Source organism: Elephas maximus, chromosome 2 (assembly GCF_024166365.1).
Source record: "Elephas maximus indicus isolate mEleMax1 chromosome 2, mEleMax1 primary haplotype, whole genome shotgun sequence".
Classification (NCBI taxonomy): Eukaryota; Metazoa; Chordata; class Mammalia; order Proboscidea; family Elephantidae; genus Elephas; species Elephas maximus.
Genome location: NC_064820.1, coordinates 189,047,231 through 189,071,541, shown reverse-complemented (window position 1 = coordinate 189,071,541; position 24,311 = coordinate 189,047,231). Strand labels below are relative to the sequence as shown.

At 47.8% G+C, this 24,311-nt stretch overlaps 1 protein-coding gene across 1 annotated transcript; it reads left to right on the top strand.

Moving 5' to 3' along the window:
- Window positions 1-11,771: 11,771 nt before the first annotated feature.
- Window positions 11,772-24,082, top strand: KCNMB1 (potassium calcium-activated channel subfamily M regulatory beta subunit 1). Its single transcript, XM_049874298.1, has 4 exons — window positions 11,772-11,909; window positions 16,294-16,451; window positions 17,962-18,133; window positions 23,330-24,082. The coding sequence occupies exons 2-4, from the start codon at window positions 16,318-16,320 to the stop codon at window positions 23,597-23,599; spliced, it is 576 nt and encodes a 191-aa protein (XP_049730255.1). The 5' UTR covers window positions 11,772-11,909; window positions 16,294-16,317; the 3' UTR covers window positions 23,600-24,082.
- The last annotated feature ends 229 nt before the right edge of the window (window positions 24,083-24,311 follow it).

Sequence of the window (24,311 nt, the reverse complement as noted above, 5' to 3'; positions counted from 1 at the left end):
GGTTCAGTCAGTATTAGGTGTTCAATCATCTACATTCTCTCTCTGCCCCCAGTCTATCAGCTGGATGACTCCAGAGTGATCTCAAAGCCCCAGGGTGGTTTTACCACAAGATACAGCAGCCAAGAGATGATGGAGCCACCAGGTGGTAGAGTCATAAGATAGAGGAACCACAAGATGGTAGAGTCACAAGATGGTGGAGCCACAAGATAGAGGAGTTTGGTTCTCTGAGCAACTACCTGGAGGAGAGCCGCCCTATTGGGAACACACTTATTGACTTCTCATGAGTGAGAAACGCACTTTTATTGTGGAAAGCCATTAAAATCCTGTGGTTGTGTCAGTAGTTAGTTCATTTGGATTAGTTCCCTTCCCTCTCAAGGCTGTTATGTGGATGCAATGTAAATGCGATATAATGTAATGTAATGTACATGTGGATGTTATATAAATAAGGTATGTGTAGTGGGTAAATGATGGCCCCCCAAAAGATACGTCTATGTCCAAATTCCAGCTACCTGTGAATATGGCCTTCTTTGGAAAAAGCACCTTTGCAGATGTAATTAAATCAAGGCTCTTGAGAGGTCATCCTGAGTTATCTGAGTGGGTCCTAAATCCAATGAGAAGTGTCCTTCTAAGAGAAAGGCAGAGGGAGATTTGAGACACAGGAGAGAAGACAGAGGCAGAGATTGGAGAGATGCAGCCACAAAGAACCCCTAGAGTGACCAGAAGCTGGAAGAGACAAGGCAGAGGGAGTGTGGCCTGCCAACATTTTGGTTTTAGACTTCTGGCCTACAGAGCTGTGAGAGAATACACTTCTGTTATTTTAAGCTTTTTTTTAGTTTGTGGTCAGAGCCCTGGTGGCACATTGGTTAAGAGCTCAGCTGCTAACCAAATAGATTGGCAGTCCGAATCTACCAGCCATTCCTTGGAAACCCTATAGGGTAGTTCCACTCTGTCCTATAGTGTCGCTGTGAGTCAGAATGGACTCAACGGCAATGGGTTTGAGTTTTTTCTTTTTTTTTGGTTTATGGTCATTTGTTACATAATTTACAGCAGCCACCAGAAACTAATACAGCGAAGAATGTTCAGGGTCTATCACAGTGCAAGGCATGAAGAAGGCACTCAGTAAATGCCGAATTAAAAAAAAAAAAATCAGCCCCTGAGGCCACCACACATCCCTCCTTAGAGACGGGGTCTTTTGGGAGACAGTGTTCCCCTGAGAAATGGCACAGTTCAAATCTACCTTTTTAACTCCCAGAGAAGATTCTAGCGAAGCTCATTGTGGTATTTGCACTGAGAGTAAATGCAGACCCCGGGTGTTGTGGGAGTGATCTTATTATTTATGGATGACAGACACACATTTTCATTAATGTGTAACAAAAGGGATTAAAAAGCCTCTGTCTGCAGTGTCTCTTTTTAAAGGTCTCCATGAGTTTGCTCCTGGGACCACCAGCTCTGTAGGCAGCTGAAGAGACAGCCTCAGGCACAAGAAGTGGCTTCTCCCAGCTTTTCCTGGAGTCCCGGGCTCAGAGCAAGTGAGACACTGAAGAAGCTTGGTGAGGAGTATCAGGGATGGCCATTCTGAGTCCCACCCAGGCTGCAGGCTGGGAGAACCCCCGAGGACCTGTTTGAGAGAGGCTGTGAAGTAACAAACAGAAAGGTAATGCTGAGGTAATGGAGTAGCCAGCAGCTTAAGGCTCTGGAGATGTCTGTCTAATACCATAACTGCTAGCCACATGTAGCTATTTTAATTAAAATTAAGTAAAATAAAAAATTTAGTTCTTTACCTGCACCTGCCAGGTTTCAAGAGCTCATTAGCCACAGGTGGCTAGTGGCCACCATATTAGACAGCTGAGATTTATAGAACATTTCCATCACTGCAGAAAGTTCTATTGGACTGCTCTGCTCTGGAGTCTGACAAGGAGGGGCTACGAGTCTCACTACTGTCAGTTTCCAGCACTGTGACCCTGGACAAATAAGTAACATTTTGTTCAGTGTCCATCAACGAAATCACAGTACTTCACACAGTCAGGATCAAATGAGAAAATATATTCCAAGTACTTAGCACAGGGCCTGGCACGTGTTAGTGCTCAGTAACTGAGAGAGAAATAATCTACAGAAGAGGAGGAAGGAAGGCCTGGGGGTCAGAATGCCTGGTCTCCAGGCTGGGTTCTGACACACACAAGAGGGCATAGAGATAGGCCTGGGTTCCCATCTCTGCTCCAACAAAGCTGTGTGGCTTTGGGTAAGTTGCTTCACTTCTCTGAGCTCAGTTAGCTCATCCATAAAATGGAGTGGTGTATCTTATCGGATCCTCTGCTTCCAGGAAAAGAGAAGAGGCTGAAGCCTTTAAAAGGCTAGTATCCTTGACTCTGATCCCTGCTTTTAGGAATGTATCCAAAGGAAATAATCAGAGAAGTGAGCCAAAATTTATATTCAAAGATCGTCATTGGAAAACAGTTTATAATAGCAAAACCTTTCCAACAGCATAGACGTCTCATAATAGGAAAATATTAAACATGTTACAGCGTATCTATGTGAAGGACTATTGAACACAGGCCAGGAAACATTACGTTGTAAAATAATACTAAATAAATGGGAAAGTGTTTCTATTTAAAAACAAGTAGAACATTAAAAATTACATATTCTTAAATTTGTTTTTGAAAGCATTTTTATCTATCTTTAGAACATAATCACTAATATTTTAACTGTGTGTCTTAGTTATCTAGTGCTGCCATAACAGAAATACCACAAGGGGATGGCTTTAACAAAGAGAAATTTATTTTCTCCAGTCTAGTAGGTTATAACTCTAAATTCAGGGCGTCGGCTTCAGGGAAAGCCTTTCTCTCTCTGTCGGCTCTGGAGGAAGGTCCTTGTCCTCAATCTTCCCCTGGTCGAGGAGCTTCTCAGGCGCTGGGACTCTGGGTCCATAAGATGCACTCTGCTCCTGGTGCTGCTTTCTTGGTGGTATGAAGTCCCCAACTCTCTGCTTGCTTCCCTTTCATCTCTTGAGAGATAAAAGGTAGTGCAGGCCCCAACCCAGGGAAACACCCTTTACCTTGGATCAGGGAGGTGACCTGAGTAAGGGTGGTGTTACAATCCCACCCTAATCCTCTCAACCTGAAATTACAATCACAAAATGGAGAACAACCACACATGGCCTAACCAAGTTGATACACACTTTTTTGGGGGAACATCCTCTGGATGTTGGGACTTGGTTGATTTTCATTTTCTTCTTTTTACTCTTCTGTACTTTCTAAATTTTCTACAACTTGCCTCTATTACTTCGTAAGTAGGGAGCACGGCACACACACAAAGTTGCAGGCCTAGATGATGTCTAAGGGCCTCTTGAGTGATGATATTCTATGACCCAACACATGGGTCATGATAACTTATTTACAGCTCCGAAGTCCCACCATGCTGGGAAGTGGAAGGGCTTAAGGGAAGGGACATCACTCAGCCCTTTGACCCTGTCCCGACAGGTACCACTGAGAGCAGCCGATGAGGACCGGGGCCCTGGGTTCTTGCAAGAAGAAGAGGAGAGTCTGAAAAGGTTCAGGGGAAGGACTTGTTCATTCCTATTGCTGATGCCGTTAGTTGCTGTCAAGCCTGCTCTAACTCATGGCGACCCCATGTACAACAGAATGAAACATTGCTTGATCCCGTGCCATCTTCACGACTGTTGGTAGGCTTGAGCCCATTATTGCAGCCACTGTAGATTTTGAGTCCCTTCCAACCTACTCATCTTCCAACACTGTATCAAATACTATTCTATTGTAATCCATAGGGTTTTCATTGGCTAATTTTCAGAAGTAGATTGCCAGGTTTTTCTTCCTAGTCTGTCTTATCTGGAAGCTCTGCTGAAACCTGTCCACCATGGGTGACCCTGCTGATATTTAAAATACTGGTGTCATAGCTTCCAGCATCATAGCAACACACAAGCCACCACAGTACGACAAACTGACAGACAGGTAGTGGCTATACACATTAGACACTCAATGAACACACATGGAATGACTGAGTGAGTGAATGAATGGATGGCAAACCAACAGTTACAAGAACCTGCTATCTGTCAGGCACTATGCAAATTGCTTTCATAGTGTTTATTCCTTTGAACATTTAAAAAAGGGAATTTAGGACAAATAAAAAGTATTATTTCCAATAAGCATAAGAAGAACTGTGCAATCTTATAGTTATTTAAAGAAAACAAATTAAAACTGAGACAAAAGAATTTTTCACTTAGCCAAAAGAAAAATAGTTCAAAACTCAGTAGTGTCGAATATTGGCGAAGATGCATGGGTATGCAAATTGGTATAAACGTTCTGGAAAAAAGTATGCAATATGAATCAAAGATCTTAAAAATGTAGAAAGACTTTGCCCTGGAGTTTTCACTTGGAGGTGTTTATTCTAGGGGAACAATCAGAAATGTGCAAAAATTTTATGCTAAGAATACTTAATGAAGCATTGTCTATGTAACCTGAGTTTCCCCAGGTCTCACCAGCCTGAGGGAACAAATGAGAAATGTTCATTTTGACAGACAGGCGTCTTGGCTCACGGGCCCCGCCTGCATAGTTTTCAGATCCTCATAGATATTTCTCGGGCCTCGCAGGCAGTTCCCCATGCATTCTAGCACTCTTTGCTCTGACCTGCTTTTTGGTTTTCCTGCCCAAAAGCCACAGGAGGGAGATGGACTGACATCTTGCACACGTCCGTTTAGACCTCCAGTTTGCTCTCTCCCTGGAGGCTGACCATAGGGTGAGCATCCAGGCTTCTTGGTCTACCAGTTGGCTTCAACCAGTGGGAATCAGGAGATCAGAAGATGGGTCCTAGGAAGGGAAGGGAGAGCATTCAATCCCCCACTCCCTCCCTGTGGGGTCTCTTCAGGCTGGAGGCATCTGCTCTCAAGGCAATTCTCTCTTCTCAACTCTCCCCTGATTCTAGAAACCACTCTCTCCCCATCTTTTTAGCCCAAGCAGTGCAAATGTTTAAGTGCTCATCTGCTAGCTGAAAGGTTAGTGGGTTTGAACCCACCCAGAGGCACCTCGGAAAACAGAGTAGGCGATCTGCACATGTGGGGTCACCATGAGTTGATGGGAACTAACATCACTCTACGCAACTGCACAGTTCCCTGGGGCTTCCCTACGCGATGGCCACACTGTTGTAAATAGTTCCTCAGATCTCCTTGAATACCCGAATTTAAGTGTGTCCTCTGAATTGGTATGCTGGTTAAAAAAAAAAAAAAAAAGTCCTGATTTGTAATGTTTGTACATTTCCATGGCGCAAATACTCCTGCCATGGCTGAGTTCTAGCTCCAATGATTCAACAACTGGCTTGCAAAAGATCTCACAAAGCCAATGGGAGCCAGCTCCAGCAGACCACTGCCCTGCATTTCCTGTGGGACCCTGACTAACAGAGGGGTCTCTGGCCACTTCCTCTGCTGCAGGTATCTTAAGTGATGATGCAGGCTCACTGCCTAGGGAGCACTTCCCAGGGGCTAAAATGCCTTATTGATCTCTTCATTCTCAGCCCAGATCAAGCTAAGCAGAATTTGAGAGAACCACTTTATCACCTGGATCCTAAAGCGGCACTGCTTATGTTCTGAGACCCACAGCCTATCACACGAAAAGAGCTCCTTCGGTATCTACCTATGGCTCTCTCTGTCCAAGGCTCAAGTCCGGCTTGGGGCAGGGCTAGGAAATTGACAACAAGCTCACATCTATGGCTCTCCCTTCTCTTTCTCCAGGTTCTGGTCCCCACACTTCACCCTTATAGATTCACTCTCCCCCATGCCTGTCAATTCATAAAAAATGACATCTGGGGTGTGAGTGGAGGGCTGGGGGATGGAACACGTCATTGATCAGCAGAGGCTGACTCTGAATTTCACTAAACACAAAAAAGCAAGAAAGCAAGCAAACATCCTTCCTAAATATCTAACGACAGAGTTTTGATAAAATACATTATTTTTTTTTAGCCACATAATGAAACACTGCACAACCTTTTATTAAAAATATTTTATGGCATGGAAAAGTGATTATAATATTGTTACATTCAAAAGCAAGAGGTTTTTATGTTTTTGTTTTCTTCCCTCCAAATTGAACAACAATAGTAAAACCCCAAGATTATCTGTTGACTCCTTCAGGTACTACAGATATAGCCATGAATAGAATCAGTTGTGGTCCCTGGCCTCAGGAAGTTTACGCTCTAGGGGGGAGACATATTAATCCAGGACTCCCATGGGCAAGTGTAAAATTGCAAAGGGAGGGAGTGCGCTGAAGGAGCTGCATGCAGTACGATGAACACATGGACTAAGAGCATCAACTTGACAGGGAAGTGAGGGCAAGGATAAGGGTACAGGAGGTGCAGGAAGGCCCCCGGGACTGAATCTTGTGGAGGGGAACAACTCTTAGGAGACAAGGACAGGGGGGCACATGCCCAATGGAGGGGAGGGCACATGCATCCTTTATGAATGTCTGGGAGGAGGTAGATGATGGATGGATGGATGGATGGATGGATGGATGGATGGATGGATGGATGGATGGATGGATGGATGGATGGATGGATGGATGGATGGATGGATGGATGGATGGATGGATGGATGGATGGATGGATGGATGGACAAATAGGTAGGTAGGTGGATGGATAGACAGACAGATAGATAGTCGATAGACAGATAGATCATTAGATAGATGATAGAGAGATAGATGATAGATGGATAGATAATAGATAGATGGATAGATACAGAGATAGATACAGAAATAGATGATAGACAGACAGACAGACAAATAGATAGATAGATAGATAGGTAGGTAGGTAGGTACAGAGGTACAGAGATACAAAGATAGCTGCTGTCAGCTGAACTCTTGCTTATGGTGACCTTATGTACAACAGAACGAAACACTGCCAGGACCTGTGTCAGCCTCATAATCGCGGGCATATTGGAGCCCACCATTGTGGCTATTGTGCCAATCCATCTCACCAAGAGTCTTCCTCACCCTTGCTGGCCCTCTATTTCATCAAACAAGGTGTCTTCCTCTAGCAATTGAGTCTCCTGATGATATGTCCAAAGCAAGAGAGTCAGACAACACTGTTGTGATCCATAGGGTTTTCATTGGCTAATTTTTGGAAGTAGATCACCAGGCCTTTTTTCCTAGCCCATCTTAGCCTGGAAGCTCGGCTGAAACCTGTCCAACACCGGTGGCCCTGGTGGTATTTGAAATATGGGTGGTATAGCTTCCAGCATCATAACAGAGCACATGCCACCACAGCACAACAAATTGATAGACGGGTGGTGGCTGCAAGGACACACAGCCCCCTTTTACTAGCAATTGCCTTCAAGCGGTGGGGTTACCGTGTGGTTTCTCCTCTTTTTGGCTTTTCTGTATTGTCCACCTTGTCCACAGTGAGCTCAGATGGCTTTTGCAATAAGGAAAAGGGGGAAAAAAAGCAACCATACCACACCACAGAGAGCAGAGCTCTTTATTTATTTACACACCTCCCTATTTCAGAGAGGATTTCAAGCAGCTGACAATTCTGTTAACAACCCAGCAGGCTAAAATATATTGATGAGAAGGAAGAAAAAAGAGGCAAAGTGAATATATGGCTCAATGAGGGAGAAAGAAAGGAGTGAGGTAGACCTTCACACAGCAGGCTGTAACCTTATCCTGTCCCTTGTCATGTCTTGTATAGCCATTTAATTCTCATATTGATATCCAATGTTCCTGTTCTGATGCTTTGTCTTCCCAACTCTATTGAAAAATGTTTTGTTATTTCTTTTGCCCTTTATTACTGTCTCTTTGCTAAAATGTATTGTTTTGCCAATTTTTCCTGTTTGCAGTTTGGAAAATCCATCCATCTCTTCCCCAAAGGGAAGGGGACAAGTCCTACCCACCTTGGCACAGGGGCGTAGTCAGGCCTCCACACAGTAGGTGGTCCTAGCAGGTGCTGTACTGAGTGAAGGGTTGGACAGAGCTGAGGGCGGCTCAGCCCTTCCTGCAGCACTCAGCGAGCCACGCGCACTCAGCAGCGGCTCAGTACGTTTGACAACTTGATTTACGGGATTTATTATCCCAAGAGGTAGTGCCAGCAGAGAATAGATATTGATTTGAGAGGGTTTAAATAAATAAGCGGATGCACAATCCAGAAAGAGAGGGTTTAAATAAATGAGTACAGCAGGAATGCTCCTTAGAAGGGAGGATGGTGAGACTTTGTCTTATGTACTTTGGACATGTTATCAGGAGGGACCAGTCCCTGGAGAAGGACATCATGCTTGGTAAAGTAGAGGGTCAGTGAAAGAGAGGAAGACTCTCAACGAGGTGGATTGACACAGTGGCTGTAACAACGGGCTCAAACATAGCAATGATTGTAAGGATGGTGCAGGACCGGACAGTGTTTGGTTCTCTTGTACATAGGGTCACTATGAGTTGGAACTAACTCGACAGCACCTAACAAGAACAACAAATAAATAAGTGAACACATAATCCAGAAAGAGCTATAGACTGAAGTGAGAGGTGTTTGTAGAGCAACTCAAGCAGATGTTGTAAAGGAGCCCTGGTACTTTCAAAAACCACTCCTAGGGAAGCTCTGGAAAGACCAGGGGTGGGCTGCGGAGTCAGCGGCACAAGTTCAAATGCAGGCTCCACCACATCACATGCTAAGGGAGGGGCCTTGGGCACTCACAGAAATAATAAGGCCTCTTGTGGAATTTTTGAGAGGATTTTATGTGTGTGTATAAACGTATATATATGGGTGGTGCAAATGGTTAACACGTTTAGCTGCTAACAGAAAGGTTTGCAGTTTGAGTACACCCGTAGGCACCTAAGAAAAAAAGGCCTGGTGAACTGCTTCCATAAATATCACAGCCAAGAAAACCCTATGGAGCTCAGTTCAACTTTGTAATGCGTGGGATTGCCACGAGTTGGAATCGACTCTATGGTAATGGATTTGGTTTTTGGGTTTTCTACTCCACTTTGACCTTATGTTAACTCCATCTGCAAAGATACTATTTCCAAATAGGGTCACATTCATAGGTACCAGTTGTTAGGACTTCAACATATATTTTCTCGATGACACAATTCAACCCATAAGAGGCAAATCCAGGCTTGGAGAGGCGAAGTAACTTGCCATGGACAATTTTATTTAACAGCCCTGGACCTCAATTATCCCCTCTATGAAATGGGTAGAAAAATCTACTTCACTTGGTTATTGTCAGCAGTGCTATTATCTTGGCAGTTGTTGGAAGGTTAAATTTGGGCAAAATATTTTGTGGTCCCTAACCCTGGTGGCATAGTGGTTAAGAGCTATAGCTGCTAGCCAAAAGGTCAGCAGTTCGAATCCATCAGGCACCCTTGGAAGCTCTGTGGGGTAGTTCTACTCTGTCCTTTAGGATCACTATGAGTAGGAATCGACCTGATGACGGTGGGTCTTTGGTTTAACCCTCTATATGGGGTTCCTGGGTGCCACAGTAAGCACTCGACTACTAACTGAGAGTTTGATGGTTCGAAGCCACCCAGAGGTACCTTGGAAGAAAGGCATGGCAATCTGCTTCCAAAAGGTCACAGCCTTGAAAATCCTACAGAGGGCAGCTGTACTATGCATACACGGGGTTTCTACAAGTTGGAATTGACTCAGATGGCACCTGGTTTTCTTTTTTTACTCTGTGTACTAATGCAAACCATCAATATTTATTGCTAGGACACCCTTATTTCCTTGAACTCACCATCTGTCACGCACAACCCCCTGGCAGCAGAGGATCTAGGTTTTCATCCACACTCCCTCCAAAACAAGGCTGGTCGAAGTGTTTGACTATGGTTCACTGACCTGCAGGAAAGAGCTCGCAGCCCCCTTCTACCTAGAGGAAAAGAACCTGGGTGTATGTTACTGCCTGTTTATGAATTCCCAATGTGATAATCTCTAACAACTCATTTAGTAGATTACCAGCAAGTAGCCTTTACGTGCTTAAAAATGGCAGTCTGCTGCACTGTGCTTCTCTCCCCCAGGGGACCTGGAGGAAGGACTGGCATTTTTGGATTATTCCTGGGCCTGCAGAGGACTCTTCTGGCCCCTAAATTGATCAAAGACCATCCTTGGACTATCACTGCTCGGGGGGTGGGGGGGGGCAGAGTCCCCTCCGAACCTGTACTCCAGGTACTGTGTCCTTCATCACAAACAGCCCTCGAGGTCTAAGAATGGCCTTCTGAGACCCCGTTTTGCTAATGAGGCCCATTAAACAATTTGCTCTTGTATTGATATGATTCAATTAGGAAGGGGGAGGTGGAAGGAAACTAACCACTAGACAGCATATCAGGGAGACCTGAACAGCTGCTCTCATTTCACGGCCTGCTGCCTCTCTGGCGGCTGGGGCAGGAGCAGCAGGGGTGAGGGAGGCAGTGGGGCTCATTAAACCCGGAGCGCTGGCCTGCACCCACCTCCCCAGGGACTGGGGCACTCAAGGTGACCTCGAGAACCTCTGGTGGCAGGGGGGTAGCTGTGTAAGAAAGGTGTTATGGATTGAATTGTGTTCCCCCAAAACATCTGTCAACCTGCCTAGGCCATGATTCCCAGTATTGTGTGGTTGTCCACCATTTTGACATCTGATGTGATTTTCCTATGTGTTGTGAATCCTACCACTATGATGTTAATAAGGCAGGATTAGTGGGAGTGATATTAATGAGGCGGGACTCAATCTACAAGATTAGGTTGTGTCTTAAGTCAATCTCTTTTGAGATACGAAAGACAGAAGTGAGCAGAGACATGGCAACCTTCACACCACCAAAAAACTAGAGCCAGGAGAATAGCTTGTCCTTTAGACTCAGGGTCCCTGCACTGAGAAACTCCTAGACCAGAGGAAGATTGATGACAAGGACCTTCCCCCAGAGCTGAGGGAGAGAGAGGGCCTTTTCCTGGAGCTGGCATCCTGAATTCGGACTTCTAGCCTCCTAGACTGTGAGAGAAAAAATTATCTTTGTTAAAGCCATCCACTTGTGGTATATTTCTGTTACAGCAGCACTAGATGACTGAGACAGGAGGCTAACTTTATGTCCTAGAGCAGAATCAGGGCAGCAGAGACAGCTCAGGCTTTGCAGTCTGGAAGGGCCAGCCTGGAATCTGGCTTGGACACTTGGAGCAGAATAACCTTGGACCAGTTACTTAAGGCCTCTCTCAGTTTCAGTATCTTCATCTGACCCAGGAGTAAAAGGAGGGTGGTTGCTGCTATTGTTGGCTGCCGCTGAGTTGGCTCGCAACTCACGGTGACCTCATGTATAACAGAACAAGACATTGCCTGGTCCTGTGCCATCCCCAGGTTTTGAAACCCTGAAGAGCACAGCTAAGAAGATTGAGGCTTAGAGAGGTGCAGTGACTTGCCCAGGGTCACACAGCATGTAAACAGCAAAGGCAGGAGGGGTTTAGCTTTTCCATCACGAATATGCCAGCCCCCTACCCCCATGACTGACAAGTCCAACCTCTCAAGTTTCAACTCCTCCTCCCTTCCCCACATCAACAAATGGAAAATCATTCCCCATTCCTGCCTCCTCTGCCAGCCCAGAGAGACGGAGTGAAAAAGAAATGTTTCCAATTATACCAGGGCTCTTTCCCGGCTGCTCTGTTTTGTCGTCTGTTATTCTTTGAAATCTGTTTCCCACCAGATTCTGGGCCACGCAGGTGCAGGGGCCTGCGTAGCAGCTGGCGGCTCTGCTGGCTCTTACCTGCTCTCCGAGTTTGAGTCCCTGGGCTGTGTGCTCAGACGTGACCATGTTTGGGCATGGAGGCTCGCTCCAGATGGGGACCAAAGGCCGCTTCCTTGGAGATGGCCCGGGAGGCTGTGCTTCCTGCTGGAGCTCTGGGGCCTCTTTTAGGGTGGGGGCCAGGCAGAAAGAAACTGTCTGCCAGCTGAAAACTCAGAGGGGACCCGGGAGACTGTGAGTATTGGTCTGAGAGCACTTGGGGAATGGCTTCTCCAAAGATGGGGTCTGGCAGGAGATCTGGGGGAAAGCAGCGTGAGATGGTCAGGGAGGGGGGGTAGCAGGCATGCCCTTCCTCTTGGGACTGTCCATGGGGATTCTGGATTCCAGAGAGGGTGATGCTGGTGTGCCTCGGGACTATGACAACTGGTCTTAGTCAGGGCTCGTGGTTGCTGGTCAGCTGGGGGGTGGCTTGGTGGCAGGGTTGCTCTGGTGGCTCAGTGTTCTGGCCCTCAGGTCTTAGCTTCTGAAGGGGCCAGAGGGCAAGAGGCTGGAGATCGGGACCACACCTGGCTGTTGTCACAATGGACACAGTGGGACAAAAACACACTCGGCAAGAGGGCTCCAGGCATCTGTGCCAAACCTCCAAGGTTTGCTTTGTTAGTATAATAACTTCTATTTATTGAGGGCTTATGCTGGCCAGATACTGCTAGATACATTGTATTTGATATTTCATTTGATCTTCATCACAACTCTCCAAAGCAGGTACTATTAGCCTCCTTTTATAGTCACATGTCTGATAAGTGGCAAAGCCAGGATTTGATCCCATCAAGCCCTTAAACACTGTACTCTAGTCTCTGTCTTTCTAAGGAAAAAGATGTTAACCCAAGTGTAGGGCTACACACAGAAAAACCCATTGCCATCGAGACACAGGACCCTCCAAAATCCTTCCTTCCTTTGCTCTGTCCCATCTTTCCTAAATCCATCCTAGCTCTTAAGGGACTTCTCTAAAAAGGAGGGGAAAAAAAGTCCAGAGATATTTAGCAACTCTCTAAACTGGGAAGTTCTTCTTCAAGTCTAACTGAAATCCCCTTTGTTGCGGTTGAAACCTATTTCTTTCTGTTTGAGTCCCAGGGGATATCAGCAGTTCCTATTCTGCCTCCTGTCTGAGGCTTCTCACTGTGGATGCTGAATCCCAACTTCCCACCAAAGTTTTCTATTGAAATAGATCTCCTGGTGTGGCCTTAGGATTTCACATGACTCTACAAACCCCCTCACTTGGAGAAGGCAACGTCCCCACTGGGGTGTTACAGAGAGGCGTGGTCTGAGCACACCACAGGTTTCAGACGTCCCTGTGTCTGTCTTTCCTCTTCCTTCCTCCTGAACTCCCAGACCTGGTAACACCAGGGTTCCTGCCTTCATCATCCTCAGGAGTGCCCAGAGAGCTGGGGGGACACATGCATTAGAGGGGGCAGTGCCCTGGGAGGTAGGGGAATGATTAGCCAGGAAGGCAGGGGTTATGACAAGGGACGCACTCCCACAAGCGTGCCCCAACTTTCCTAGAGGAAAAGTGGGTACTCAGCCTAGGTCCTTTAAGACATGATTCCCTGTTAGCCCCAAGCCACAAGTTCCTTGTATCCCATAGTCCCTAGGGTGGGCCAAGGTGCAGTGACCTTGGAAAGACCCAGGGAAGCAGGTCGTGGGGGCCTCTTTGCCCCATGCCATGCAATGGTATTCCTGTACTTGTAAATATGTGGATGGGCTTGTTACCTGGTACCAGGTAAACCAAGGTGTGGGTTGCCCCATCCCCACCAGATAATAGAATAAACCAAGCCAACCCCACTGCCGAACCGATTCTGACTCATAGTGACCCTATAGAACAAAGTAGAACTGTCCCATAGCATTTCAAAGGCTGTAAATCTTTACAGAAGCTTACTGCCACATCTTTCTCCCATGGAGTAGCTGGTGGATGGGAACCGCTGACCTTTTGGTTAGCAGCCAAGCGCTCAGTGACTGGGCCATCAGGGCTCCTTGACAAGAGAAGGAATACGATAGAAAGGAACTGAACACACTATCATCTTTTCAGTAGAAAATTATGTTCACTTGCTACCTTCCTCTGTCTCCATTAGAGCTTAGAGGAAGCTCATCCTCAGTGCCCCAGATGAGGGAGGGAAATTGTAATGGGATGTTGTCCTTGTCAACAACCTTGAGTAGTAGGGGAGAGGAGGGCCACCTCCCAGAGGAGGTAGTGACAGAGTTGTAGCCTTGGTGCCTGAATGTGGACTCTCCCCTTTAGGACGGTATAGAGAGGGATGGGGAGAAAGGGTGGTGAAAACAGTTTGTGCTTGGCTATAGCGTAAAAGTTGGTAGCTCTAACCCACCCAGAGGCAGCATGAAAGAAAGGCCTGGCAATGTCTTTCTGTAAAGATTACAGCCAGGAAAACCCTATGAAGTAGTTCTACTCTGTAACACATGGGGTCACCATGAGTCAGAATTGACTCAACGGAAGTGAGTTTAGGGGAGAGAAGAGGTCAAGGGTCTCTGACTGGGCACTTGAAACAAACAGCCCATTAGCTAAGAAAGAAGCCTGAGTAGAAAATAAAGGACTTTGCTGGAAATCTCTCTGAACTAATGTCCTTGGACGCTCACTAGTTTATAAAAATAATGTATTTAATACTTTAGGTACCTGGCATGAAAAAAAAAGTTCTCCCTGATATCCGGTTAAAATTTATCCCCAAACAGGGAGTTACACAGAAGGGTTCTCTGGAGCTCTTGTGTCTTCCGTAGAGATGGGCTCAGGTTAACGTAAACCAACCCACAAACTGCAGCAACAATGAAAAATTTACCGGGAGGCTGTGGGACAGCACACAGAACCAGGGACGTCTACACAAGGGGAGGAAGCTGGCCGGCTTTGGGGTTCTAGGTTTCCAGTTGCTCTGGAATCCACACCGACTCATGGTGACCCCACGTGTGTCACAGTAGAACTGTGCTCCATGGGGTTTTTGATGGCTGTTTTTTCAGAAGTAGATCACCAGGCCTTTCTTCTGAGGTGCCTCTGGGTGGACTTGAACCTCCAGCCTTTCCATTAGCAGCTGAGCCCACTGTTTGGCCCCCTCCCCCCCCGGAGTCCTTGGGGCTCTACGTAGCACAGGTTAATGGGCTGTTTCTTGAAGACACTTTGTCCAGATTTGCACTGCTGGGAGAGCGTCCAGTGGACCTAGCAGGGGAGGGTGGGATTTTTTGCTTACATTGGGGTGGGGAAGATCCCTCAAGGATAAACAGTGGGCTTTTGCCAGAAGAAGGGAAAAGAAGAAACACTCACTGTCAGCTACTTTCCCCCATTCTGCTTTGGCCCATTCCCTGAAATAAGAGAGTAGTCTTCTTCCCTCAGAATCTCTGGGTGGTGCAAATGGTTAAGTGCTCAACTGCTAACTGAAAGGTTGGAGGTTTGAGTCTACTCAGAAGTGCCTCAGAAGACAGGCCTGGCAATCTACGTCTGAAAAATCAGCCATTGAAAACCCTATGGAGCAGAGTCCTACTCTGATACACATGGGGTCGCCATGAGTTGTAGTCAACTTGATGGCAGCTCTTTTTGTTTCCTTCTTCTTCTTCTTTCCTTGATTGAAGGAGACTGTCTGCCCTTACAGAGGTCCCACCTGATGGAAACCTGTTGCCCACCCCTGTGCCTGTGGCTGCCTTCTGGGAAGCCCTCCTCCCTTCTCTGCATGCTACCCCCAGCCAGCCTTGTCGTGGGACTGTTTTGGCAGACCGTGAAATGCTCCACATTTCCCTAGGAGATAGAGGGTCCTAGGAGAAAGTGCGTGATGTTCCACCTGTCCTGCTTACTCACTGTATTAGCTTCCTGTGGCTGCTGTAACAAGCAACCATACACTTGGTGGCTTACAATAGCAGAAATCTACTTTCTCACATCTTTGGAGGCCAGCGGTCTGAAACCAGCATCACTGGGCTGAAATCAAGGCAGGCCCACACTCGCTCTGGAGGCTGTAGCGGAGACTCTGTTGTTCCTCACCTTCTCCAGCTTCTGGTGGCTGCCGGCACTCCCTGGCTTGTGGCTGCATCAGTCCAATCTATGCCTCTGTGGTCACATCTCCTTTTCTTCCTATGTTTGTTTGTAACCTTCCACTTCCTATCTCTTAAAAGGATCCTTCTGCTTGCATTTATCCTGGATAATCTAGGATAAGCTCACCATCTCAATGTCCATAATTTAATCACTTCCACAAAGTCTTTGCCATTTATTAAGGTAACTAACATTCACAGGGTCCAAGGATTAGGACAGGTACCTTTTCTGGTGGGGGGAGAGGGGTGGTGTGGAGAGGTCACTATTCAGCCAACCATACTCACTGTTTGACCTTGAGCAGGTCCCTTTACCTCTCTGAGCCATGAATCCCTCATGGGAGAATGGAGGTGATAATACTCCCCTCTTGGAGCTGGTGGGAGGCCTACATGGGGTCCTGAAGCCCTCTGGCAGTTGCAAAGCTCCGTCTAAAAATAGGGGTCATGTTATTGGTATTTTTGCACCCTCCTCTTTCACCTGTCATCCTCTCTGTGGCTTACCTGTCACCTGTGGTGATCTCACTTCTGTTTGCCTCTGTGACCCTAGAAATGACTGCTTCCCCCAGTGGACATGGGGAAAAAGTTGGTGATGGCTCAGAAGCGGGGAGAGACTCGAGCCCTTTGCCTGGGTGTGGCTATGGTGGTGTGTGCCGTCATCACCTACTACATCCTGGGCACCACCGTGCTACCCCTCTACCAGAAAAGGTACCTACCCCTCCGGGCCTGTCCCCTCCTCCCCTCCCCCCGCCCACGAAGGATCTCACCTAAGGATCTGGGGTCTGTCAGCAACCCAGCTTTCTTCCTGTCCCTCCCCTGACCCTCACACCAGTAAGAAAGTCTAGACAATATTTATTCATAGGTTCTAGGGTTGAAGTGTGGTGAGAGCAGACTGGACTGAGCCCCGCTTGTCTGGGATATGGAGGTAACAGGTACAGGGGACCGTTCATACAAGAAACAGCAAAGGATAGGAGCAAGAGCTGCAGTGTGAATTTGATGTTAGGAGGAACCAGAGACTCACGGGATTTTATAGCTCATCTGTTTGACCCCCGCCCCAAAACATACCAGTCAGGCGGCATCCAGCCTCTTGAATATCGCAAGTGACGGGGCACTCACTACCTCACTGTTCACACCACTTCACTTCTGGGCTTTTCCGATAAGTAGGAAGTGTTTACATTGAGTTGAAATCTACTCCCTGTAACACTGCTTAAGAATCTCGAGAGAAAGCTCAATGTCCTTCTTGAGATGTCAGCCACTGGAGCTTTTAAAGAACAGCCGTGACGTTCCTGACTTGGCTCCTCTTTGGAACAAACACACGCAATTCTCTCTGCCTGTCCTTAGGATAAGTCTCAGACCCTTGCTTCTGAGCACATTCCAGCTGCTGAAAGCCCATCTCTCACTTCTGGCAACGGGCCTTCTGCATGCTAAATGGGAGATAAGTCACAATTGATCCGCTTATGTGTTGATGAGCCTTTTGGCCTCTCCTGGGCCTGGGCCTCCTCACTTTTTACAATACTGGAGCAATTCCAGGCTGGAATCTTACTAAACGCGGCACTGCTCAGAGCAGCCGTGTGCCTCCAACACTTTATCTGCAGATTAAACTCCGTCCACACCATCTTCCCCACCCTCGCAAGGAGATCAAACAGCTCCGACAGCTACTGTTTTTAGGGGGAAGAGCACAGATTCTGAAGCCCCAAGGCCTGGCTTCCAGTCCAGTGTGGCCTTGGAAATGTCGCTTGTCCTATCTGAGCTTCGATTTCGTTCGCTGTAAGATGAAGATCATGTGGTTAACACGCTCTCATTCCTGATCGCTTAACAGAATCATGAGAGGGAGCTTTTTAAAAAATACCAGGGCTGGTCTCACCCACCCGAGTGAATTCTGATACACTTGGTCTGGGGTGTGGCTTGGGCAGGGGAATCTGTCTTTTCACGTTTCCCAGGGTTTTGGATGAGCAGCCAGGGTAAGGACCACGCATGTAGATGATGTCTGAGGCCCCGACCAGCTCTGGTACTCTGATTCTCCGATTCTGCCCCTGTGTTCAGGGGCCCTGGGGTCAAGCTCCTTTCAGTGTTGGAGTCTTGGGCAGGTGAGAGTCCCAGTCCTGTATCTCTCTAATGCCTCCTAGGGGATCAGAGGTTCAAATTGGGTGCTCTGTATGTCACCCTGTTCTGAAGGGTATACATGTGTTTGATGTGTATGTGTGTGTGGTCTCCCCAGTGTGTGGACCCAGGAATCCACATGCCACCTGATTGAGACCAACATCAGGGACCAGGAGGAGCTAGAGGGCAAGAAGGTGCCCCAGTACCCGTGCCTGTGGGTCAACGTGTCAGCCGTGGGCAGGTGGGCCGTGCTGTACCACACGGAGGACACTCGGGACCGGAACCAGCAGGTATTGGACTGGGGGATGGGTGCACATTCCCTTAATCCTAACAGGTGTTTGAACCACCCCTACCTGGCTCCCATCGCCACTGTATGTGGAGACAAACCCGGGCCACCATTATCCCCATGTAGAGAGTGGAGGCTGAGGCTGAGAAAGATAAATCTCCTTGCCCAGGGTCTCACAGTTGGCGCAGGGTCAAGCCAGACCTAGCTCTTCTGTGCTGGAATCAGACAGATCTGGGTTTGATCCCTGCTCTGCCACTACCTGACTGTGTGACCTGAGGCAGTCACCTAACCCCTCTGAGCCTCAGGCCCCACCTTTGGGAAATAGGAATATTAATGCCATACCTTAAAGTGTTGTTATCATTAGAGATACTGTGTATAAGGTGCCAAGTTTGATGGTTGGGGGAGAGTAGGAGCTTAAAAAGGAGCAGTCGTTAGTGCTGTTGTCTCCATTCTGTATGCTGAGTCAAATGTGAGGCGGGCCCTTGATCCCACAGGGTAGAACCTCTGTGACTCCCGGGAGAGCGAGGGGACCAGGGTTGGCGCAACCTCCATGGGCAAATACTTGGAGACTTTTCTGTCACTGTCCCCCGACACCCTTCTCCCTCCTCCCCAAAATCTACCATAATAGCTTTTCCTAAAGGAAATATAAGTTGGCACTCATTCACTCATCCCTTCATTCACTCATCCTTTCATTCAACAAACAGCCCTTGAGCACTTCCTGTGTCAGGGGCTGCACCGGTTGCCTTGAGCTGATTCTGATTCACGGCGCCCCCATGCGTGTCAGAGTAGAACCTTGCTCTGTAAGGTTTTCAACAGCTGATTTTTCAGGAGATCACCAGGCCTTTCTTCTGGGTCACCTCTGGGTGGACTCAAATGGCCAGTCTTTCATTTGCACCACCCAGGGACTCTGTTAGGGGGTGTAGGAGAACAAAGACTGATTAGGAATGGACTCAAAGTGGGAGAGCTCATGCATGAATTACTACCGTGTAGGGAAGGATCCGTGGAAGCCCTGGTGGTGCAGTGGTTAAGCACTGAGCTGCTAACTGAAAGGTCAGCAGTTCGAACCCACCCAGTGGCTCCACAGGAAAAAGATGTGGCAGTCTGCTTCCTGAAAGATTACATTCTTGGAAACCCCGTGGAGCAGTTCTACTTTGCCGTATGGAGTTGCTATGAGTCGCAATCAATTGGATAGCAATGGGTTTGGTCTTTTTTGTCTGGTAGGGAGGGATCCAGGAGCACTGATGGTGCAATGGTTAATTGCTCAGTTGCTAACCAAAAGGTTGGCAGCTCCAATCCACCCAGCAGCTCTGTGAGAGAAAGACCTGGTGACCTGCTCCTGTGAAGATTACAGCCAAGAAAGCCCTGTGGAGCAGTTCTACTGGGTAACACATATGGTCACTATGAGTCGAAAAGGACTTGACAGCACAGCACCCAACAACGGGAGAGGTAGTACCATCAAGAGGGACAGAGAAGGAACTATGGGGGTTAAAAGGAGGGAGAGCTGCTTCCCGCCAACAGCGAGGAGAGTTACGGGGTTTCAGAAAGGCGTTTGGGTTAGGCTTTAAAAACAAGGCAAGCTCTGGATGATTCTGAGGTTGGAAATCACTACTGGAAGCAATTGAGGCAGAGCTGTGTCAGGAATGTGGGTTCAGTTACGGGGCAGAGGGGCTGGATCTACAACAAGTACCCAGGGATGGGATGAATGGGTCTGCACTGGAATGGAGGTGAGATGGGTGGACGCTGAGAGTCACAACTTAGTGGCTGGGGGATGGTGACAGCGCTGGGGGGTCAGGGAGGAGCGGGCCTGAGCAGTGTAAGGCAGTTAGACCTGTTCTGCTATCACTAAAATGATTCAGGGTTCCCTGGGTGGTGCAGACAGCTCATGTGCTCAGCTGCTAACCCAGAGGCACCTCAGAAGAAAGGCCTGGTAATCTACTTCTGAAAAATCAGCCACCGAAAACCCTATGGAGCACAGTTCCACTCTGACACACATGGAGTCACCATGAGTCAGAGTCGACTCCATGACAACTGGACCGGGAGAATGATTCAGCACCATCAGACAGAGTTAGAGCCTCAGAAACACCTAAATTTTAGCTCCTACTCATGACCCTGCTTTTCTTTGGCATTCGGTGATCTTGGATTTATCCTAAAGAGTAAGCAAAAAATTCTCAAAGGCAAGCAGTAAGTGATAACTGGTGCTATTCTCCTGCGAGATGTTAGAGACTGCGGAGTGGGCTGGTGGGCAGGCTGCCTCCCTGATCCTGAGGCTGCCAGCTCAGGAGTGAGAGGCTAGGTTGTCCCCTGAGTGAGCTGTCAGCAGCTTGTGAGACAAACTCCATCTGGTCCTGAAAGGACAGTGTTGGCTGCCACCAACATTTCCCAGACATTGCCAGAACCAGGGCTCATGACAGGCTGCCATTCTGGTGAGGGGTGAAAGTACTCTTCATGTTTTCGCCAAGCAGCTGGGTAGTGGGTCTTTGCTCATGCGTGCAGGGGGTGGTGATCCAGGGCAGCTGGGTGTTCTCTGGAATCACAGATTAAAGACCAGGCAAGGCTGTCTTCCCCACTCCTACTCTGTGGACAGGGCAGCCCCACTGCTCTCTTGTTCTGCTGGAAAACTTAGTTTATCCTGGGGGAGTTCTGAGTCCTTCCTGTGGCCAGTGTTGAGAACAGCGATGCCCCAGGGTCACTCAGGGTTAGCTGGACCAGGGCTGGGGGAAGAGGAGGCACACAGGCTCCAGGTCTGGGCTTGGCTCTGCAGAGCAAACTCCTGCCCAGTGTCTCTCCAAACACACCAGAATAAAGGATCCAGAGTAACTGCAAGCAGGCAAGGGGTACAGTGAGGCCCGGGGTGAGCACAAGCCCCCCTCGGAGCTCAGCCATGGGGCCCACTTTAATAAGGAGAGGGGCTGTGGTTGTGATTTCATAGATCAGTCAACAATGATATTTTTAACAATAACAATAGCATCTTCCACTTATTGAGCCTTTACCTGGGCCAGGCTCTGATCTAAGCACTTTGCACACATCATCCTGTTTATTTCCCACGACAATCCCACTAGGCTGTCACCTCACATCCATGCTATGCCTGGCTCTAAGAGGTTGCAGAGTTTGCCAAGTTCACACAACCTGGAACTGGTGGTTGAACCCAGGCCTGTCTGTCTCCATAGCCATACCTTTGCTCATCCAGTAGGTACTCGAGGTCACAGTCAGAGGCACTGGGGAGACTTGGCCCAGGCCCCCTGGCTCTCAGCTTAGGACCCTGGATCCACCTGTCTCTGAGGACCCTGCTGCAGTGCCCAACAGCTCTGAACATAAGATTCCTCAGAAGCCAGCTTTTTGCCAGGCTCAGCTGCTCCCTGGTTGAACAGAGACCCATATTTGGAGGCAGTGGCCCCCCAACCCTTTCCCGGGGTCAAACCATGATGCAACCATCTCTGCCCTGGTGGACTGAATGCTCTCAGAGCGGGGAGGTTTGAGGGTGGGAGACCTCACTCCAATGCAGAGGTGAACTGAGGCGGAAGGAGAAGCTGCTTCAGCACTGCCATCTGAGTCTCCCTTTTACACATTTTGATCTTGGACATGATTTTACCAGCGTAGTGGTGCTCAAACTCTAGTGCATGAAGAATTATCTGATTCCTGGGCCCTACCCTCAGTGACTGAGATTCCGTAAGGACCTGGGCTTATCCACAGCCCTCCAGCTACTCTGCTGCAGGTGGGGTGAGGGGCCACGCGCACAGAATACCTCCCAGAGGCTCTCATAACCGCATTCGGGCCTCCTGGTGCAGAATCCAGGTAAAACCTGGGTCTCCAGTGCATGCCTCTTTGCTGAGCTTTCCATGTGGGCCTCATCTGAGCAGACCAGAAGGTTCCTACTGATAATGGTCAATGACAGAATTAAATGTGTTTCATGCTCTGCCTGCTGAGAGCTCTTTTAAACACATCCTGTCTTTCCTTTCAACCTCAGCATCAGATACCAACACATTCTGTTTGGCTTGTACAGGGTCAGGCCTCAAAGGGTTTTCAATTTGAATTTTTGCCAATATTGAGAGCGCACATTAAAATCTGGTTTTCTGGCTTCTCTTGAAATGCTGGAGATCTGGCTACAGCAGGCCTTGTTGATGGTATGGCATCAATTGTTCGGGTGGAGTGGTGACTGCCAATTTGGTTGAGTCAGGCTCTCCCCATTTTGCCCAGCCCTGCCACTTCCTGCAATGCAAGTGTCAATAGGCATCTAGCATCTTAATCCTACACCTACTTCCTTCGTTTACATTACCTGTGTTACCTGCAGATAACATACCTGGACAGGCCCTGTAGGCAATTGAGTGTGTAACCTTACCCCTGAATAGAAATACAGAATGCATTGGCCTGTATCATTCATTGATCTCCATAGACAGTTAAGTTTGAAGCCGTTCTTTAATAATATCTTTTGAAAAAGATACTGTGGCTCAGGGCTCCTGGTAGCGCAGTGGATAAGAGCTTGGCTGCTAACCAAAAGGTCAGCAGGTCAACTCCATCAGCCGCTCCTTGGAAACCCTATGGGGCAGTTCTACTCTGTCCTGTAGGGTTGCTATTAGTCGGAATTGACTTGAAGGCAACTGGCTGGTTGGTTGGTTGGTTTATTAACCCATTAGGAGCTCCTGGGTGGCACAAAGGATTAACACACTGGTGTGCTAACCAAAAGGTTGGAGGTTGGAGTCCACCCCCAAGGCACCTCAGAAGATAGTCCTGGTGATCTACTTCTGAAAAATCAGCCATTGAAAATTCTATGGGACACAGTTCTACTCTGACACACACAGGTAGCCATGAATTGAAACGGACATATTGGCAACTGGATTTTTTTTTTTTTTTAACCCATTTAAGTAATAAAGAGATCAGGGTTCAGAGAGGGTAGGAGATTTGCCTAAGATTCTATAGCCAATTGGAATCACAGCCAGGACTCCAGCCAGGGCCATTGCCTACAGCCATGTAGATTGACTACTGAACAACTCTAGGGGGCACCATTCACACAAGTGACTGTGAATGGTGCCTCTAGGACTGTGCAATGCACAGCCGACCAAATTTAAACAGATGCCCTGACTCCAGCCCAAAGGGCCTGACTCTAAAGTCATCATTTCTTCTTTACTCCATACCAGCCCCTCACCCTTGAGCCCTATGAAAAGAGATTTCCAACTCCATGAGTGCTCTTGCTTCTCCTCCACAGTGCTCCTACATCCCAGGCAGCCTGGACAACTACCCAGTGGCCCGGGCTGATGTGGAAAAGGTCAGAGCCAAATTCCACGAGCGCCAGGTTTTCTACTGCTTCTCAACAACTCGGGAGAACGAGACCAGTGTCCTGTATCAGCGCCTCTATGGGCCCCAGGCCCTCCTTTTCTCTCTCTTCTGGCCCACCTTCCTGCTGACCGGTGGCCTCCTCATTATTGTCATGGTAAAGATCAACCAGTCCCTCTCCATCCTGGCGGCCCAGAAGTAGACTCATCCACACCAGGCCATTCCAGGACTGGGCCCCAGGGGGCTGAGAAGCTCCAAGACCACTCCCCACTTGGATATCCATGCTCCTCCCCCTGCCTTCCCACTCTCTGCCTCCACTTCATCCTGTTAGCCACTGCATGGTTCACCTTTGGGAAAATCCTTTTGTTAAGTCATTTCCTGCTCGAGAATATGCAATAGCTCCCTAGTGCCTAGGAGGGCAAAAGGCCAGCCAGTTACGGCTCTCCATTACCTGTCCTTACTCAGTTGACCCAATCCTTTTCCCCCGTGCCACTGTTCACCCCAAAAACTACGATGATCCTCCTCTCTGTGCCTGTGCTCTTGCTGGTGGTCTAAAGCCCTGCCACCCCAACCAGGAAGCCACCTTTGCAAACCTCAGTTCCTTATTTTAATCCCACAGTGAAAACACCAGCAACTACCATATATAGAGCACATTTAGAATATTACTTTTCTTCAGGGTACTAAAACTATGTATGTTTTAATTCTAATATTAATAAATACATATAAATAACAAAAAGCTGTAAGGAAATATATGAAATATGTCAAAATATTAATATTGATAATCCACAGATGGTGGGATGGTGGTTAATTTAAATTTCCTTCCTTGTCCCCCTTTTAATTTTTAGTACTTTTCTAAATTTTCAACAATAGGAAGGTTTTTGCTTCTATTTTATTTATATTTTTAATCAGAAAAA

What these genes read in the sequence shown, in the direction of transcription:
- KCNMB1 (XM_049874298.1), top strand. Translation starts at nt 16,318, where the DNA reads ATGGGGAAAAAGTTGGTGATGGCTCAGAAGCGGGGAGAGACTCGAGCC. An exon ending in CTACCCCTCTACCAGAAAAG is followed by an intron (nt 16,452 to 17,961) that starts GTACCTACCCCT and finishes TGGTCTCCCCAG; the next exon opens with TGTGTGGACCCAGGAATCCA. An exon ending in CTCGGGACCGGAACCAGCAG is followed by an intron (nt 18,134 to 23,329) that starts GTATTGGACTGG and finishes TCTCCTCCACAG; the next exon opens with TGCTCCTACATCCCAGGCAG.